Source organism: Erinaceus europaeus, chromosome 7 (genome assembly GCF_950295315.1).
Source record: "Erinaceus europaeus chromosome 7, mEriEur2.1, whole genome shotgun sequence".
Taxonomy (NCBI): Eukaryota; Metazoa; Chordata; class Mammalia; order Eulipotyphla; family Erinaceidae; genus Erinaceus; species Erinaceus europaeus.
The window spans coordinates 33,876,841-33,894,619 of record NC_080168.1 but is presented as its reverse complement, the minus strand read 5'-3'; the positions used below and the strand labels follow the sequence as shown (position 1 = coordinate 33,894,619).

Sequence of the window (17,779 nt, the reverse complement as noted above, 5' to 3'; positions counted from 1 at the left end):
GTGGCACAAAGCACAAGGACCGGCATAAGGATCCCAGTTCGAACCCTGGCTCCCCACCTGCAGGGGAGTCGCTTCACAGGCGGTGAAGCAGGTCTGCAGGTGTCTATCTCCTCTCTGTCTTCCCCATTTCTCTCTGTTCTATCCAACAACGACTACAACAATAAAACAACAAGGGCAACAAAAGGGTATAAATAAATATTTAAAAAAAAAAAAAAAGGGAATAGATGGGAGACTCCTCAAGATAGTGGAGTCTATATATAGCAAACCTACAGCCAACATCATACTCAATGGACAGAAGCTGAAATTCCCCCAGATTGGGGACTAGACAGGGCTGTCCACTCTCACCGTTACTCTTCAACATAGTGTTGGAAGTTCTTGCCATAGCAGTCAGGCAACAGAAAGGAATCAAAGGAATACAGATTGGAAGGGAAGAAGTCAAGCTCTATTTGCAGATGACATACTATCCATAGAAAAACCTAAAGAATCCAGAAAACTACTGGAAATTATTAGGCAATATGGCAAGGTATCAGGCTACAAAATCAATGTACAGAAAAAAAAATTTTAATCTTTCCTTCTTTCTGGCTTATGGTGGTGTGGGGAGCCTTTTGTTTGTTTTTGGTATAACCATTATGTTACCTCCCCGTCTCCCACCCAGCAATCAAACCTTTAGTTTTAAATTGTCTCTTTCATATCATATTTAATTTCAAAAAGCACAGTATTGCTTGCCTAATAAAATAAAAATAGACCATAGATTCGTATAAATTTCATAAGCACAAAAATTTATTCTGGATAGATAATTTTATACAGTAATTACTAAAAAGATAGTCACTACTTAGCTATAAACAAATTATACAAGCAAAATAAACATGGCAATACAAAAATGTAAAGATGATGACAAAAATCTGTACAAAATAACTTATGTAAAAATTAGACTGATACAGTCTATGGTATCTCTTGAAGAGAACTATAGTCACAGACCTATATAACTTTTTTATTGGATAGAGAGAAATTAAAAGGAGGGATAAAGAGACACCTGCAGCCCTGCCCCACCACTCGTGATGCTTTCCTCCTGCAGATGGGTCCAGTGGCTTGACCCCCGGGTCTTTGCGTGCACTGTAATGTGTGTGCTTCACCATGTGGGCTGCCTCCTTCACCCCTCCTTTTTTCAATTATTACACTATGTCACTTTTTTGAGTGGGTAGAAGAAAGGGTGCTTTAAGGCTTCTTTCAGAGTGATCCTTCTAGATGGATCATACTCCAACATTTTCTCAATGAGGTCAAACAGAAGTTCATGTTCAGCATCCTGTGAAAGCATAAATTCCTGAAAAGGAAAAGAAACACATTTTAAAAATGTCTAGTGCCACTTCTTATATTTCTCCATCACAACACAGGAGAAATGCAGTGACTCACTCACCTTCAGGGGTTTACAGCGTCTTGAGACGTATCTGCCAGCAGAACTGTGTTCATCCCAGTCTAATCGATCATGATGAAAATATTTTCGTTTTCTAAGAATAAGTCAAGATTCTTTTATGTTTATAATGGCAACGCTATTCTAATGACTACCAGCAATAGACTGATTTCACCAAATCTGCTTTCTAGACCAAAGATCAACAATTGCTAGAGACTTCAAATATAACCTAAAGGGAGTTACTGTCTGCTGCTGCAAGCGAGGTAACCTGCTCAGTAAGTGACAAATCTGACTTCAGGGTTGAGAAAGCTAGAGTCAATGCCAGCACTGTTAGCACTCAATCTAACATACCTGGTTTTTTGTATCATGTGCTTTGGTAAAGGTCCAAGAATTCTTTCCATCATTGCTAAATGTTCTTTACTATCATGAGTCTAAAAAAAACAATAAAACAAAGTTATTTCCACTTAACATATCTTAAAAAATTAATTTATCACATATCAGAAACTGACACGAAGCAAAGGGTATAGCAATGCTAGGTTCTAGCCACTGGACTTACCTGCCTGGCTGCCTCATAGAATTAACAACAAAAATTATAATCACTTTAAGGACCAAGTTCAGCATGATTCCCTAAATGAGTGAGTGTAACTTTATGTATTTTACAGTGTTCGTTCTTGGAGTCTGGGTATGGGATACCCTGTAAGTCCCATGCACAAGTACCCTGGTCCCCACTCACTAAAAAATCAAGAAAGGGGAGACAATATGATGGTTAGGCAAAACTTGTGCCTGAGTCTCTAAGGCCCCAGGTTGAATCACCAGGACCACCATACAATGCTCTGGTGTCTCTCTCTGCATTTCTTTTTTATTAAAAATAAATAATAGCTGTGGTCCGGGAGGTGGCTCAGTGGATAAAGCATTGGACTCTTAAGCGTGAGGTTCTGAGTTCAATCCCCGGCAGCACATGAACCAGTGAAATCTGGTTCTTTCTCTCTCCTCCTATCTTTCTCACTAATAAGTATTAAAAATTAATAGCCTTATGTCAAAATAAATAATAGGGGTGGTAGTGCTGCAGGTGAAGTGCATGTGGCATGAAGCACAGGGACCGGAGTAAGGATCCCAGTTCGAGTCCCCAGCTCCCCACCTGCAGGGGTGTCGCTTCACAGGTGGTGAAGCAAGTCTGCAGGTGTCTTTCCCTCCCCGTCTTCCTCTCCTCTCTCCATTTCTCTCTGTCCTATCTAACAATGATGACATCAACAATAACCACAACAATAAAACAAGGGCAACAAAAGGGGAAATAAATAATAAAATTAAATAATTTTTTTAAAAAAAGGAAAATCCCCAACTTTTCCTTTTGGCCAGAAGCTAGACCCCTGGCAGAGCCACTGCAATGCAAAGGGCCCAGGAGCCACAGATATGTCCCTCTCTCACCTCTAACCAGATGTGTTATGAAGGAAATACCATGCCCCCAATGCCAGAACTACATTTTGTATCCTTGATAGTTTACAATGAGAAAGGTAAATACGTATACAAGGGGAGGGAGGGGGAGCGCAATGGTCATGGAAAGAGACTCCTGCATGCCTGAGGCTCCGAGGCCTCAACATAAGTAAGAGCAGAGGAGTGCTCTAGTAAAACCATAGTAGTTAAATACATATTCAAGTAGAAGTGTCTATTCATGAACAGGAATCTTGTGCAAAGAAAATAAAACAAACCACAGGTTAGGAGGTGGCACAGTGGATAAAGAACTGGATCCCAGGGGGCTGGGTGATGACGCACCTGGTTGAGGGCACCTGCAGGGGGAAAGCTTCACAAGCAGTGAAGCAGGGCTACAGGTGACTGTCTCTCTCCCTCTATCTCCCTTAACCTCTCGATTTCTGGCTGTCTCTATCCAATATAAAAAAAAAAATTCCCAAACATGAGGTCCCAATTTTGATTCCCCAGTATCTCATGTGCTAGAATGATGCTTTGGTCTTTCCCCTTCTGCCCCCAACTCTCTCTCATTAATAAATCTTAAAAAGGAAATACCGGAAATACTGTAAATCCAAGATAGTATTCAATAAGAATGCATCCAATACTCCAGACATCACATGGTTGGGACCATCCCAGGGCTGTAATGAAAAGCAAATAATTAGAATGGAAACGTATGTTTAAAAAAAAAAAAAAAAAGCCTGGGCAGACGACGACCACCAATGTGTCCTGGAACCCCGCGTCTTCCCAGAGCCCTGCCCCACTAGGGAGAGAGAGGCTGGGAGTATGGATCGACCTGTCAACACCCATGTTCAGTGGGGAAGCAATTACAGAAGACAGACCTCCCACCTTCTGCATCCCATAATGATCCTGGGTCCATACTCCCAGAGGGATAAAGAATAGAGAATCTATCAGGGAAGGGGATGGGATACGGAGTTCTGATGGTGGAAATTAGCCCCTATGGTCTTGTCAATATTTCCATTTTATAGATTTATAGAAATGTTTAAAAATAAAAGGATGTAATTTGGTGCTTGAGCTGGAAAGATCCTGTAACAATCTTCTCAATATGAAACAGAAAATAAGTAAATAAATAATACTAAAGAGTCTGGATATACCTGGTTTCAAGTTCCAAATCTGTCTGTTCTTGAATCAAGTAATTAGAAAAAAAGTTTTATATATATATATATATATATATATATATATATATATATATATATATATATTTACTAGAGCACCAGTCAGCTCAGGCTTATGGAGGTGCGGGGATTGAACCTGGGACTTCAGAGCCTTAGGCATGACAGTTTGTTTGTGTAACCATTATGCCATCTACTCCTGCCCTTTATTTTTACTTTTTAAGGCAGTGCTGGGGATGGAGTTCAGGGCCTCACACTTAAGTTCTACCAAGACCTCCTCCGCCCAAGCACCACTTGAACTAGGTCTGCAGGTGTCTTATCTTCCCCCCCCCATCTTCCCCTCCTCTCTCCATTTCTCTCTGTCCTATCAACAACGACATTAATAACAAAAATAGTAACTACAATAATAAAACAAAGGCAACAAAAGGGAATATTAAAAACAAAAAGGTAAAATTTTTTTTTTAGAAAATATTTTCTTCTCCCTGATTCTCAGGGAGTTACCAGTGTTCTGTCTGTTCTATCTCCACCTGCTTCACGTATCTCTCTCTCTCTCTCTCTGCGCATAAATTCCAGAAAGGCTAAGTAACCTTTTCAAAGTCCTGCAAGCTACTTCTTGGAATAAAATAAGAGCATAAAATCCTGTCTAAATTCATGACACGAACCTATGGAGGGAGAAGTCCAAGTCTCCCAACAGACACACCCTCGCCCCACACAGACTCACCGAGAATCACCTCCGGGGCTCTATAATGCCTCGTGGACACCAGGGTGCTGTGGTGCTCATCATCGTATGTGGCACTTCCAAAGTCCACGACTTTAATGTCTGGATTTATCAAGGTGCGTTCATCACGTTTCTGAAAACCAGAGATCATGTCGGTTAAGAAGGAATAACATGAAAGGTAAAATATACAATTCAAGCTACAAATAATAAAAAGTTACCATTTTGGGATTATATGCCTCTGTGTAGTCAGACTGTACAAATAAGATGTTTTCAGGCTTTAAGTCCGTGTGAGTCAACTTGTTGTTGTGTAAAACTGAGGGGGAAAAAAAAACAACAAAAAGCTACTCTTATCTGACAAAACACTTAACCCCAAAGCCTAACCCAATCAAGAAACTCAATATACCTTTTCTGATACCTACCCTCCCACCCCCCGCCCTGCTCAGCTCTGGCTTATGGTGGTGCCAGGGACTGAACCTGAGTCTGAAGCCCCCGGGGCAAGAGTCTCTGCATAACCATAATGCTGTCTACCCCGCCCATTTTCTCCTTGCTTCTACCCCAAAATATAATACAAAACCCAGGCCAAGTGGTGGCGCACCTGGTTAAATGCACGCATTACAGTGCACAAGGATCCCAGGTTCAAGTCCCTGGTCCCCACCTGTAGGGGAGAAGCTTCACAAGTGGTGAAAAGCAGGGCTGCAGGTGTCTTCCCCCCCCCTTTTTTTTTTACCAGAGCACAGCTCAGCTCTAGTTTATGGTGATACAGGGGATTGAACCTGGGACTCTGGAGCCATAGGCATGAGTGTCTCTTTATAGAACATCATGCCATCTACCCCTGCCCTCTTTTCCTCCCCATCTCTCCCTTTACTTTCAAATTCTGGCTGACTTTATCCAATAAGTATGATAAAACAATTTTTTAATTTTCAAAAAAATTTTAAAAATACGAAACCAAGTGAGCTATCTCCTCACACACCTTGTTTACTAAGACATCCAACCCCTATGTGCTCTATTCCCTCCAAAAATCTATGCAGTGCTTGGGAACAAAATCAGAACCTCAAGCACGTATTATACTGCAGAGTTGGCCCAATTTGCATCTTAATTTGGAGATTCAGAGGGAAGGGGAAGATAAGAGGAGAGGGAACACTGGCAGCAGAGCAGTGCTTCACCAGTCGTGACACTTTCCTGCCCAACAGATGGGGAGGGACGGGGCCTTGAACCCGGTTCCCAGGTTCTTGTGCACGTTAATGTATGTGCACCATCCCTGGCCCAATTGTCATTCTTTTTCAGAGACAAAGAACCGGGCACCAAAACACCATTCATCTATCCATAAAGTCTCCTAGAGTGTCAGGGACTGACCCATGCACAGCAGGCAGGTGCTTCTCCACCCCCCCACCCAACCAAAGACCGACTTTATCAGTCCACCATCATTCTCAACAAGTCAACCTTAAAAAAAAAAAATTAAATATTTATTTTCCCTTTTGTTGTCCTTGTTTTGTTGTTGTAACTGATGTTGCTGTTGGGTAAGACAGAGAAATAGAGAGAGGAAGGGAAGACAGGGGGAGAGAAAGAGACACCTGTAGACCAGCTTCACCACCTGTGAAGCGACTCCCCTACAGATGGGGAGCTGGGGTTTGAATCGGGATCCTTACACCGGTCCTTGCACTTCGTGCCACCTGCGTTTAACCCGCCCGACTCCCAACAAGCCAACTTTCATGTAGTTCAGTACGTACAGTTCACAGACTTGCAAATCTGATATGCCATCTTTCTGATGTGATCTAGCCGCAATGGCAAGAAACCATTCTCCTTTATGAAGTCATAAGTACTCAGTCCCAGCAGTTCAAACACAATGCAGATGTGACCATGATGCTCGAACCACTCCAACATCTGGACACAGCGGCTGTGAACACATGACTGTGAGCAAAGCTTCTCAAAATGCACATATAGATAGTTGAAGGCTATTTTCTGCTTTATTACTTACAATGCACTGCTAGGGTCTGTTGAATTTAAGTGTTCCAGAACTTGTATTTCTGAACGAGCAGCTTCACAATATCGATCCACATTTTTAACTATTTTTACTGCTACATGCCTATCACCCCTGTCGAGAGAGTAAGTCCAAGTTAAAGATACAGATGATGTTCAAATCCATTTTCCCTAGCACTTAGTTTAGTTTTAATTATATTTAAGTACCTTCTTTTAAAAATTTATTTATTGGGAGTCGGGCTGTAGCGCAGCGGGTTAAGCGCAGGTGGCGCAAAGCACAAGGACCGGCATAAGGATCCCGGTTCGAACCCCGGCTCCCCACCTGCAGGGGAGTCGCTTCACAGGCGGTGAAGCAGGTCTGCAGGTGTCTGTCTTTCTCTCCTCCTCTCTGTCTTCCCCTCCTCTCTCCATTTCTCTCTGTCCTATCCCACAATGACAACAACAATAATAACTACAACAATAAAACAAGGGCAACAAAAGGGAATAAATAAAATAAATATTAAAAAATTATTTATTTTCCCTTTTGTTGCCCATGTTTTATTGTTGTAATTATTGATGTCATCCTTGTTGGATAATTTAAGTACCTTCTAACTTGAACTCCATGTAAGCCAATTAGAATGGTCTTAGGCTATATGGTTAGCAATACATGTAGAAACAATAAAACTGTTGGACCCTCAAGCATGAGGCCCTAACTTCAATCCCAAGTACTGCATGTGCCAGTGATGTTTTGGTACTCCACTGCTCAAAAAATAAATATTTTTAAAAGTGGTACTTGAGATGTGGTCCAGGAGGTGGTACAGTGGATAAAGCACTGGATTCTCAACCATGAGGTCCTGAGTTCGATCCCCGGCAGCACATGGACCAGAGTGATGTCTGGTTCTTTCTCTCTCTTCCCCTATCCCACTCATTAATAAATAAAAGATTTCGGGAGAAGGGCTGTAGCGCAGCGGGTTAAGCGCAGGTGGCACAAAGCACAAGGACTGGCATAAGGATTCCAGTTCGAACCCCAGCTCCCCACCTGCAGGGGAGTCGCTTCACAGGCGGTGAAGCAGGTCTGCAGGTGTCTATCTTTCTCTCCTCCTCTCTGTCTTCCCCTCCTCTCTCCATTTCTTTGTCCTATCCAACAACAATAATAACTACAACAATAAAACAAAAAGGGCAACAAAAGGGAATAAATAAATAAAATAAATATTAAAAAAATAATAATAAATAAATAAAAGATTTCCTGAGTTCAATCCCCAGCAGCACATGTACCAGAAAGATGCCTGGTTCTTTCGCTCTCTCCTATCTTCTTCATTAATAAAAAATAAATTGTGATTAAAAAAAAAGTTATATTTATTGGATAGAGCGCCATAAATAAGAAAAAGGGAAACAGGGAGGGACAGAGAAACACTTAGAAATGCCTGCAGCAGAAGAATGAAGCTGAATCACTGTATTTCACCAAATACAAAAGTAAATTCCAAGTGGATCAAGGACTTGGATGTTAGACCAGAAACTATCAGATACTTAGAGGAAAATATTGGAAGAACTTTTTTCCGCATAAATTTTAAAGACATTTTCAATGAAACGAATCCAATTACAAGGAAGACTAAGGCAAGTATAAACCTATGGGACTACATCAAATTAAAAAGCTTCTTCACAGCAAAAGAAACCACTACCCAAATCAAGAGACCCCTCACAGAATGGGAGAAGATCTTTACATGCCATACATCAGATAAGAGTTTAATAACCAACATATATAAAGAGCTTACCAGACTCAACAACAAGACAACAAATAACCCCATCCAAAAATGGGGGGAGGACTTGGACAGAATATTCACCACAGAAGAGATCCAAAAGGCCGAGAAACACATGAAAAAATGCTCCAAGTCTCTGATTGTCAGAGAAATGCAAATCAAGACAACAATGAGATATCACTTCACTCCTGTGAGAATGTCACACATCAGAAAAGGTAACAGCAGCAAATGCTGGAGAGGGTGTGGGGTCAAAGGAACCCTCCTGCACTGCTGGTGGGAATGTCAATTGGTCCAACCTCTGTGGAGAACAGTCTGGAGAACTCTCCGAAGGCTAGAAATGGACCTACCCTATGACCCTGCAATTCCCCTCCTGGGGATATATCCTAAGGAACCCAACACATCCATCCAAAAAGATCTGTGTACACATATGTTCTTGGCAGCACAATTTGTAATAGCCAAAACCTGGAAGCAACCCAGGTGTCCAACAACAGATGAGTGGCTGAGCAAGCTGTGGTATATATACACAATGGAATACTACTCAGCTGTAAAAAATGGTGACTTCACCGTTTTCAGCCGATCTTGGATGGACCTTGAAAAAATCATGTTGAGTGAAATAAGTCAGAAACAGAAGGATGAATATGGGATGATCTCACTCTCAGGCCGAAGTTGAAAAACAAGATTAGAAAAGAAAACACAAGTCGAACCTGAAATGGAATTGGAGTATTACACCAAATAAAAGACTCTGGGGTGGGTGGGTGGGTGGGTGGGGAGAATACAGGTCCATGAAAAATGATGAATGAAATAGTGGGGGTTGTATTGCTAAATGGGAATCTGGGGAATGTTATGCATGTAAAAAAAAAAAAAAAAAGAAGTAGAAACGCAAAGCAGAAATTGACTGAGTTTGGAGTATGGCACCAAAGTAAGAAAGCAGAAGTATACTAGAGTCTGCAGTGAGTACCTCCCTAATACTTCCTCTCCACTTTTCCAAGCTTTGGGTCCATGATTGCTCAACAATTTGTTTGGCTTTGTATGTTAACTCTCCTTTCAGTCACCAGGTTCCAGGTGTCATCAGGATGCCGGCCAGACTTCCCTGGATTGAAGACACCACCAATGTGTCCTGGAGCTCAGCTTCCCCAGAGACCCATCCTACTAGGGAAAGAGAGAGGCAGACTGGGAGTATGGACCGACCAGTCAACGCCCATGTTCAGCGAGGAAGCAATTACAGAAGCCAGACCTTCTACCTTCTGCAACCCTCAATGACCCTGGGTCCATGCTCCCAGAGGGATAGAGAATGGGAAAGCTATCGGGGGAGGGGGTGGGATATGGAGATCGGGGGGTGGGAATTGTGTGGAGTTGTACCCCTCCTACCCTATAGTTTTGTTAATTAATCCTTTCTTAAATAAAAAAAAAAAATTAAAAAAAAAAAAAAAAAAAAAAAAAAAAAAAAAAAAGAAATGCCTGCAGCACTGCTTCACCACTCTCAAAGCTTTCCTCGTGCAAGGGGGGACTGGCATCTTTTTGTGTAACATGTGCACTCAACCACATGTGCCATGACCCAGCCCTAAAATACATGTTGAACAACACAAATTCTGATCATATCACCTCTAATGAGTTATTTTTTGGTCCTAAATTATTGACAGATCTAGTTCAACAAGAATCCTGGGATTCTACCACCTAAAACTAAGAGTAAATTTAAAAACAAAAGTAATTTAAAAAGTTTCTTCCTATAATATAGTAGTCTGTTTCCTAGCAAGTATTTTCTCAAATCTTTCGATTCAGTTTATAAAAAAAAAAAAAAAAAAGTCGAGTCACAGTAAGGAGTCAGCTTTCAGGACCTTACCAGTAATATAGGAAGCCTCATCCAATAATTAATTCATTTACAAAATGTTGGGCTTGGGAGACAGCATAATGGCTATGCAGAAGACTTTCATGCCTGAGGCTCTAGCATCCCAGGTTCAATCCCCAGCATAAACCAGAGGTGAGCACTGCTCTCGTCTCTCCCTCTCTGTGTATCTCTCACTAAAATAAATAAGTAAGAAAAGTTTGGGGCCGGGTGGTGGCACACCTGGTTGTGTACAACACATTATAGTGTGGCAAGGACCTTGGTTCAAGCCCTTAGGCCCCAGATCCTGGAAGAAATGTCCACTAGTGGTGCAGGTGTCTCTCTGTCTCATTCTCTCTGTATCTCCCTCTGCCCCAGCACCACAAAGATGGCACTGGAGGAAGATGCAGTACTGTGGTGTCTCTCGAACAAAAAAGCATCCCACAGCAATGAGACTGTCAGCTTTGTAAAAATAGATAAGGGCTAGTGAAGGAGCTCATTTGGGTAGTACACTGCCTTCCCATGTGCACAGCTCGGGTTCAAACCTGGCCCCAAGCACACTGAAGAAAGCTTTGGTAGTGTGGTCTCTCACACTCCTTTTCTCTGCCTCTCAGTATTAGTAAAAGTAAATAAATAAACAGCTACAAAGTACAAAGACCTGCGTTTAAGCCCCTGGTTCCCACTTGCAGGGAGGAAAGCTTCACAATGAAGCAGTACTGCAAGTGTCTAAGTTTCCCTCTCAATTTCTCTTTTTAAAGTCTTTTTTATTATTTGATAGAGAAAAGAGAAACTGAGAGGGGAGGAAGAGGCAGAAAGGGAGACGGGGACAGGTGGGAGCACACAGGTTACAATGAGCAAGGACCCGGGTTCAAGTCCCCAATGACCACCTGCAGGGGAAAAGCTTTGTGAGTGGTGAAGCAGAGTTGCAGATATTTCTCTGTCTCTCCTTCTCTATCACCCCCTTCCCTCTCAGTTTCTATCCAATAAAGATAATTAAATTTAAAAAAAGGAAGTCAGGAGGTAGCACAGCTGGTTAATAGCGCAAAGCACAAGGACCGGCTAAAGCGGTTCGAGCCCCCAGCTCCCCACCCACAGAGGAGTAGCTTCACAGGCAGTGAAGCAGGTCTACAGGTGTCTATCTTTCTCTCCCCCTCCTCTCTCCACTTCTCTGTCCTATCCAACAACAATGACAATAATAACCTCCACCACCACAACAAAAAACACAAGGGCAGGGCAGAGGGTAGATAGCACAATCTAGTTATGCAAAGAGACTCTCATGCCTGAGGCTCCAAAGTCCCAGGTTCAATCCCCCCCCCCCAACCCCCCGCACTACCATAAGCCAGAGCTAAGCAGTGCTCTGGTTAAAAAAAAAAAGGGCAATAAAAGGGGAGAAAAATGGCTTCCAGGAGCAGTGGATTCATGGTGCAGGCACTGAGCCCCAGCAATAACCCTGGAGGCAAAAAAAAAAAAAAGGAAGGGGACAGAGAGAAGCCTGCAGCCCTGTGCACTATAATGTGTGAGCCTGATCACATGTGCCACTGCCTGGTTCCCCCCCCTCTATGTCTTATCCAGTAAAAAATTTTAAAGAAGAAAATTGTTAAGAAACAGATACAGATGTAATTATGCAAGAACATGGAGATTTGCAGCAGCTCAACCCCCATCTATCAGAGCTAAGCAGTGATCTGGGTTGTGTTTCTATCTTTCTCTGCCTGCCTCCCTCTCTCTCTCATAGAAATAAATACCTGCAAACAAAAGACACAGAAGCAAGACCGAGAACCATCTAGAACAAGGGATGGCCACAGAGCTGTCCCCAGTAAGACAGCAGAGGAGAGCTTTGATACAATAAAACCTGTTCTCAGCTTGGAATTCAAACCACAGACAGCACATGCAGTTTTCTCCCCAAGCGGAATCCCAGGTTACAACACTCACGCTTTATGATCGATGCACTCCACGACTTTTCCAAAAGCTCCTTCTCCTAAAGTATCAACAATTTCATCTAAAAGAGAGAAATTCATCTGTCATATGAAGAAATGGCAACATTTCACTTACCACAGTAAATACTATCAATGCGTATTATTCTAGTTGATGCTAAAAATTTCCTTACTCGACATAGTTTATTGGTCAACACTGCCAAAAGACATATATTACTAATTTTAGGTTTAATTTCATTCGTAAGCTAATTTCATTAGCTAATTGATTTACTACTTTGAAGTTCTGTATAACAAACATTAAACTTCTAAAAGAAAGCAAAAACACAATCCCCCCACCAAAAGAAATGGAAAACAAACAAAAGAACAGAGAAAGAAAAAAAGTTCCAAATCCCTAAAATCTTTATCTATATATAGATTATGTTATCTGAAAAGTTAATAAGTGTTGAAAAATATTCTATACATCTTGCACTTAGTACGTCTCCACTCTGACAGATCAGGTGACCCTCCTCATCATCCTCTACACTCCTGGTTCTTTTCCTTCGGTGACTCTTCTGGATACGTCAAGTGGGCGGCACCAAGATCATCCAGCCAATCAATATACCCGAGTGAATTCAGGGCAGAATACGAAATTCATTCAGCGGGGAGATATTCAGGCATTCAGATACACGCCAGGCCACAAACGGTTGGCAGGAGCAATTTCAAATTCAGTCCCCAGAAATTCACAGGGCACATAGTTTATGTTAACAGGAGAAAAACATGGCAAGGAACAGATTTTCAGATAAGATACTCAAAGTGGCAAGGCAACAAAACATAATACAATTGTCTTTCTTTAAAAAAAAAAATGCTTAGTTGTAGCATTCACTGAAACATAAAATTTAAGTTGCTAGTGTCCTAATTTAATGTTGCAAATTTGTAGGATGTAGTATTTATTTACTTGTTAAAGTAGGCTGTGGCCAAATTTAAGGTTTCCTAGCTAATCTAAGAAAGCAAATATTAAAACAGTAAACAAAATTAAAGTCCTAATTTTGGAAAAGAAAAAAGATTTGACACACACAAGAATAACACTATGGCATCTAAAATGGCATCTGGGCTGACCTTCAAATTAACACATAACCCATAATTTCAAAGTATGTTAAGTGGCTTGCTTAATGAAAAAAAGAATTAGCATGCTTTGCTAGAACAAAGAGGTATACTCAACTCTTATAAAAAATAAAATTCCTATTCTATTTTTGTGAGGTTTCAAATATATCAAGTTAAAATTTACTACCATAAAAATCTTTCAAGATACATTATTAGCATTGTCATAGGCCAATCTAACTTATTTCTACTATTTCAATGGAATGACAGTTAGTTGCTAGTCATAAAATTGGTTATAGAACTCTATACATGCTGTACTTTTAGGAATCTATCAATACACAAACACAGAAAACAGTCCTGTAAGTCAAAGTTAAGATGGCTCCATCCTAAAACAGAACTTTCTCAAAATAAAACCTGTCCCAAATATTTTAAAACAGCACATACCCCATGTGAACGATGATGTGAAGTGCTGTCATGCATCCTGTGTTTGCTCTTATAACTACTTCTTCCGCTTCGACCAGAGGACTTGCTACTATGGTTCTGGTATCTGCTTTCTTGGTCTCTATAATAGTGTTCAGGCTCACATGCTTGATCGTAGTCATTTCTATATTCATCAATGTAGCGTCGACTATGGTAATCCTTCTCATTTATAGATCTGCTTTCTAAATAGTGGCTGGAGAAGGAAAGAAAATGCTAGTAATATTTTCTTTTTTTTTTGTAAATTTTTTAAATATTTATTTATTCCCTTTTGTTACCGTTGTTATTTTATTGTTGTAGTCATTATTAATTTTGTCGTCGTTGTTGGATAGGACAGAGAGAAATGGAGAGAGGAGGGGAAGACAGAGAGGAGGAGAGAAAGATAGACACTTGCAGACCTGCTTCACCTCCTGTGAAGCGACTCCCCTGCAGGTGGGGAGCTGGGGTTCGAACCGGGATCCTTATGCCAGTCCTTGTGCTTTGCGCCACCTGCGCTTAACCAGCTGCGCTACAGCCCGACTCCCTAGTAATATTTTCAAATGCTGGGGGATCCGGCGGTAGCACAGTGAGTTAAGCGCACGTGGCGCAAAGCACAAGGGCCGGCTGAAAGATCCCGGTTCAAGCCCCCAGCTTCCCACCTGCAGGGGAGTTGCTTCACAGGCGGTGAAGCAGGTCTGCAGATGTCTTTCTCTTCCCCTCCTCTCTCCATTTCTCTGTCCTATCCAACAACAACAAGGACAACAAAAGGGGGGGGAGGCCTCCAGGAGCAGTGGATTCATGGTGCAGGCACAGAGCCCCAGCAATAACCTTGGAGGCAAAAAAAAAAAAAAAAGAATCTCAAATGCTTCACAGTTCCTGAGAGGTCAGCACCCACCACGACTGTAAACGCAGAGTGGGAACTGCCATTTATTCTGAGTAGTCTTTGGTTCTGATCATGAAAATCTATTTCTGGCTTACAGTGGTGCAGGGGGTTGAACCTGGGACCTTTGGTGCCTCAGGCATGGAAGTCTTTTTGCATAGCCATTATGCCATCTCCCCAGCCAAATTTTTTTTAAAGATTGGTACATATGCTGCAAGGTAAGGAACTCAGGACCTCATGCTTGAGAGTCCAGTGCTGGATCCACTGCGCCACCTCCCAGACCACCACAGCTGTACGTTTACACTGAAGGAAGAGCCCAGTCTTCTTACCTATCGGAAGTCTTAGAGTGATTGTTGTATTTGCTTCGCTTGTTCTCCCGGGCACTACTATATGATCTTCTTTTTCTTTTATGACTGCTGCTGCTTCTCCATTTCCCACAGTCCCACTCTCTTTCATCCCAGTCAGGACAGTAAGTTCTCTTTGAGTGTCTCATCTACATAAAAGACAAGATTTTCCCAGTTAAACTGTATCCTGCACGTCAACATAAAGCAATTTTCTTTGAATTTTTATTACCTTAATTTATTTATTGGAAAGACAGCTGGGAATTGAGAGGGAAGGGGGTGATAGAGAGGAAAGGAGACAGATATACCTGCAGCCCTGCTCCACCATTTGTGAAGCTCTCCCCCTGCAAGTGGGGAGCAAGGGTTCCAGCCTGGGGCCCTGAGCACTTCAACATGTGCGCTCAACCAGCTGTGCCACTACCCGGCTCCAACACTATGCAACTTGATAAAACTCTGCAAACCGCTCCACCTGCAACCCCGGGAATTACTCTCTGGAGTCGGGGTCCGCGGCAGTGTGGAGCAGTCTGCCTCTGGAGCCTCAACGCCGCTGCTGTGCACCACGCACATCCCGACACACGCTGACAGTCTAGCGCGAGGAGCGGCCCTGCCCTGGTCCCACAAGTTCAACTCTCCTCTGCCGCAGCCCCGGAGCCGGCCCTCCTCCCCGCCACCTGCGTTAACGGAGGCCACCCAGGGCCACAGAAGGCACTTATTCACGACCCGGTTTCTTTGGCTTTTGCTTTTTCATAAAAGCACTACTATCGCCGGCCAGGCGGTGGCGTACCTGGTCAAGCGCCCACACGAGGTGAGCAGGAAGCGGGTTCGAGCACCTGGTCCTCACCTGCAGGTGTCTGCGAGTCACTGCCCCTTCCCTCTGAGTTCTCTCTGTCCAGTAACAGATAAAATAAAATCCTTACTTAAAGAAAAGAAAAAGCAATGGGATGACCTCACTCAGAAGCAGAAAAACTAGATCAGAAGGGAAAACACTGAGCAGACCGTGGCCTGCAGCTGGTGAACTGCAGCAAAGGAAAAGAGAGGGGAAGGGTTTCCAGGTCCGGGAACAAATGGCGGGACGGTGGTGGACTGAATCGCCGTGCGGAAAACTGGGAGATGTTACACATTTGCAAACTCCTGTGACTGTCAACCATTAAGTCCCCAACCAAGAGGTTAATAAAAAGCCTGACTACCACGGCCCTTTACCGCACAGCTGCGAGAAGGCAGTCGGGCTCGTGTGAGGCAAAGGGGCAGGAGCCTCCCTCCCTCCTCCCAGAACCCGCTCCAGCAACAGCCCCTCAAGGGGCCCCACCGCCTTCCAGCGCACAGCGAGCTCTGAACCTAAAGCAGCACAAACAACACGAACACGGGGCCCGGCCGGTAGCGCAGCGGGTTAAGCGCAGTTGGCGCAAAGCCCAAAGACCGACGTAAGGATCCTGGTTCGAGCCCCGGCTCCCCACCTGGGGGGGTCGCTTCACAGGCGGTGAAGCAGGTCTGCAGGTGTCTTTCTCTCCCCCCCCCCCGTCTTCCCCTCGTCTCTCCATTTCTCTCTGTCCTATCCAGCGACATCAGTAACAATAATAACAACAATGAAAAACAAGGGCAACATTAAGGGAAAATAAATATACAAAAAAAATTAAACACGGACCCGGTGGAGGAGGCTGACCGGGCTGCGCAGTCAGGCTGCAGGGCTCGCTGTCTCTCTCTCCTCCCTCGGTCCGGTCAAATAAATGCGAAACAAAGATCAAGAAAATGGCCCCCGGGGGCAGAGGATTCGCGCTGAGGGCACCCGGCCGCAGAGAGAAGCCTGGAGGCGATTTAAAAACAACTCAACTGTTCTAGGGGCCGGGCGGTGGCGCCGCGGGTTAAGCGCGCACGGTGCGAGGCGCAGGGACCCGCGCGGGGACCCGGGTTCGAGCTCCCGGCTCCCCAACTGCAGGGGGGGTCACCTGACAGGCGGTGAAGCAGGTCTGTAGATGTCTTTCTCTCGCCCTGTCTTCCCTCCGCTCTCGCTCTCTCTGTCCTATCCGACAACAACGACATCAGTAACAACAATAAGCAGCAAGGGCAACAAAAGGGAAAAAAATAAATAAATCCTATTTTTTTCTTTTTTTAACAAAGTACTTCTGAGCTCTGGCTCAAGATGGTGCGGGGACTGAAGCCTCAGGCCCGAGACTCTGCAGCCCGTCCCGCTGTCCGTCCACAGGCCCCGGGCGCAGGCCCCGCAGCTCCACAAAGAGCTGAGCAGCGACCTGAGGCGCAACCCAAACGCCGAAAGGTGGCTGCGCTCCGCCGCCATCTTCCCACTAAGCTGCCGCCAACATGGCGCCCGCACCCGGCGGGCCCGGGGAGCGCCGCCCGCAGCCGCCCACCGACCCCGCCACCGAGCAGCCGGAGCCGCGGGACGCCGACGCTAGCCTGCGCCCGGCCGCGTCATACCGTCTTCGTCTGAAACGCCGAGGCCACAGCGACGAGGGTTCGCAAGGGTACAGCTCCAGACCCAGCCGACCGCCGAGGACACGCTCGACAAGATGGAGGCGGCAGCGTCTGGACTCCGCTCCAAAGCCGGGATGACGCAGCGGGCGCGTTCTCGCCGCCGGGCGGGGCGGGACGGGGCAGGGTGGGGCGGCGCGTGCACGTCGGCGGATGTGCGCAAGCGCGTTGGTGCGGGCGGAAGGACGCGGAAGGCGAGCAGCGGCGCGTGCACGGCGCCAGGTGTGCGCAAGCGCGTTGGTGAGGGCAGGAGGACGCGGAAGGCGAGCAGCCTTGAGAGCCTATGTTGTCCAGTGTTTCTTGTAGGCCCTTGAGAAGACAATGCTATTGTTGAAAGGGCTTCGTCCATGCT

At 44.4% G+C, this 17,779-nt stretch overlaps 1 protein-coding gene across 2 annotated transcripts; it reads right to left on the bottom strand.

Annotated features, from left to right (window-relative positions):
• Nucleotides 1-758: 758 nt before the first annotated feature.
• CLK1 (CDC like kinase 1) lies at nucleotides 759-17,519 on the bottom strand. 2 transcript variants are annotated; one of them, XM_016187036.2, is made up of 13 exons: nucleotides 17,374-17,519; nucleotides 14,929-15,092; nucleotides 13,708-13,936; nucleotides 12,647-12,737; nucleotides 12,185-12,251; nucleotides 6,696-6,812; nucleotides 6,448-6,614; nucleotides 4,939-5,033; nucleotides 4,724-4,853; nucleotides 3,428-3,510; nucleotides 1,760-1,839; nucleotides 1,415-1,505; nucleotides 759-1,321 (listed from the first exon to the last, which is right to left on the bottom strand). In XM_016187036.2, exons 2-13 carry the CDS (start codon nucleotides 15,090-15,092, stop codon nucleotides 1,178-1,180), a joined length of 1,458 nt encoding a protein of 485 aa, XP_016042522.1. In that variant the 5' UTR covers nucleotides 17,374-17,519; the 3' UTR covers nucleotides 759-1,177. The 2 variants fall into 2 exon arrangements, with proteins under 2 accessions (XP_016042522.1, XP_060050152.1); XM_060194169.1 differs by lacking the exon at nucleotides 17,374-17,519 and adding an exon at nucleotides 15,725-15,827.
• Between the last annotated feature and the right edge of the window lie 260 nt (nucleotides 17,520-17,779).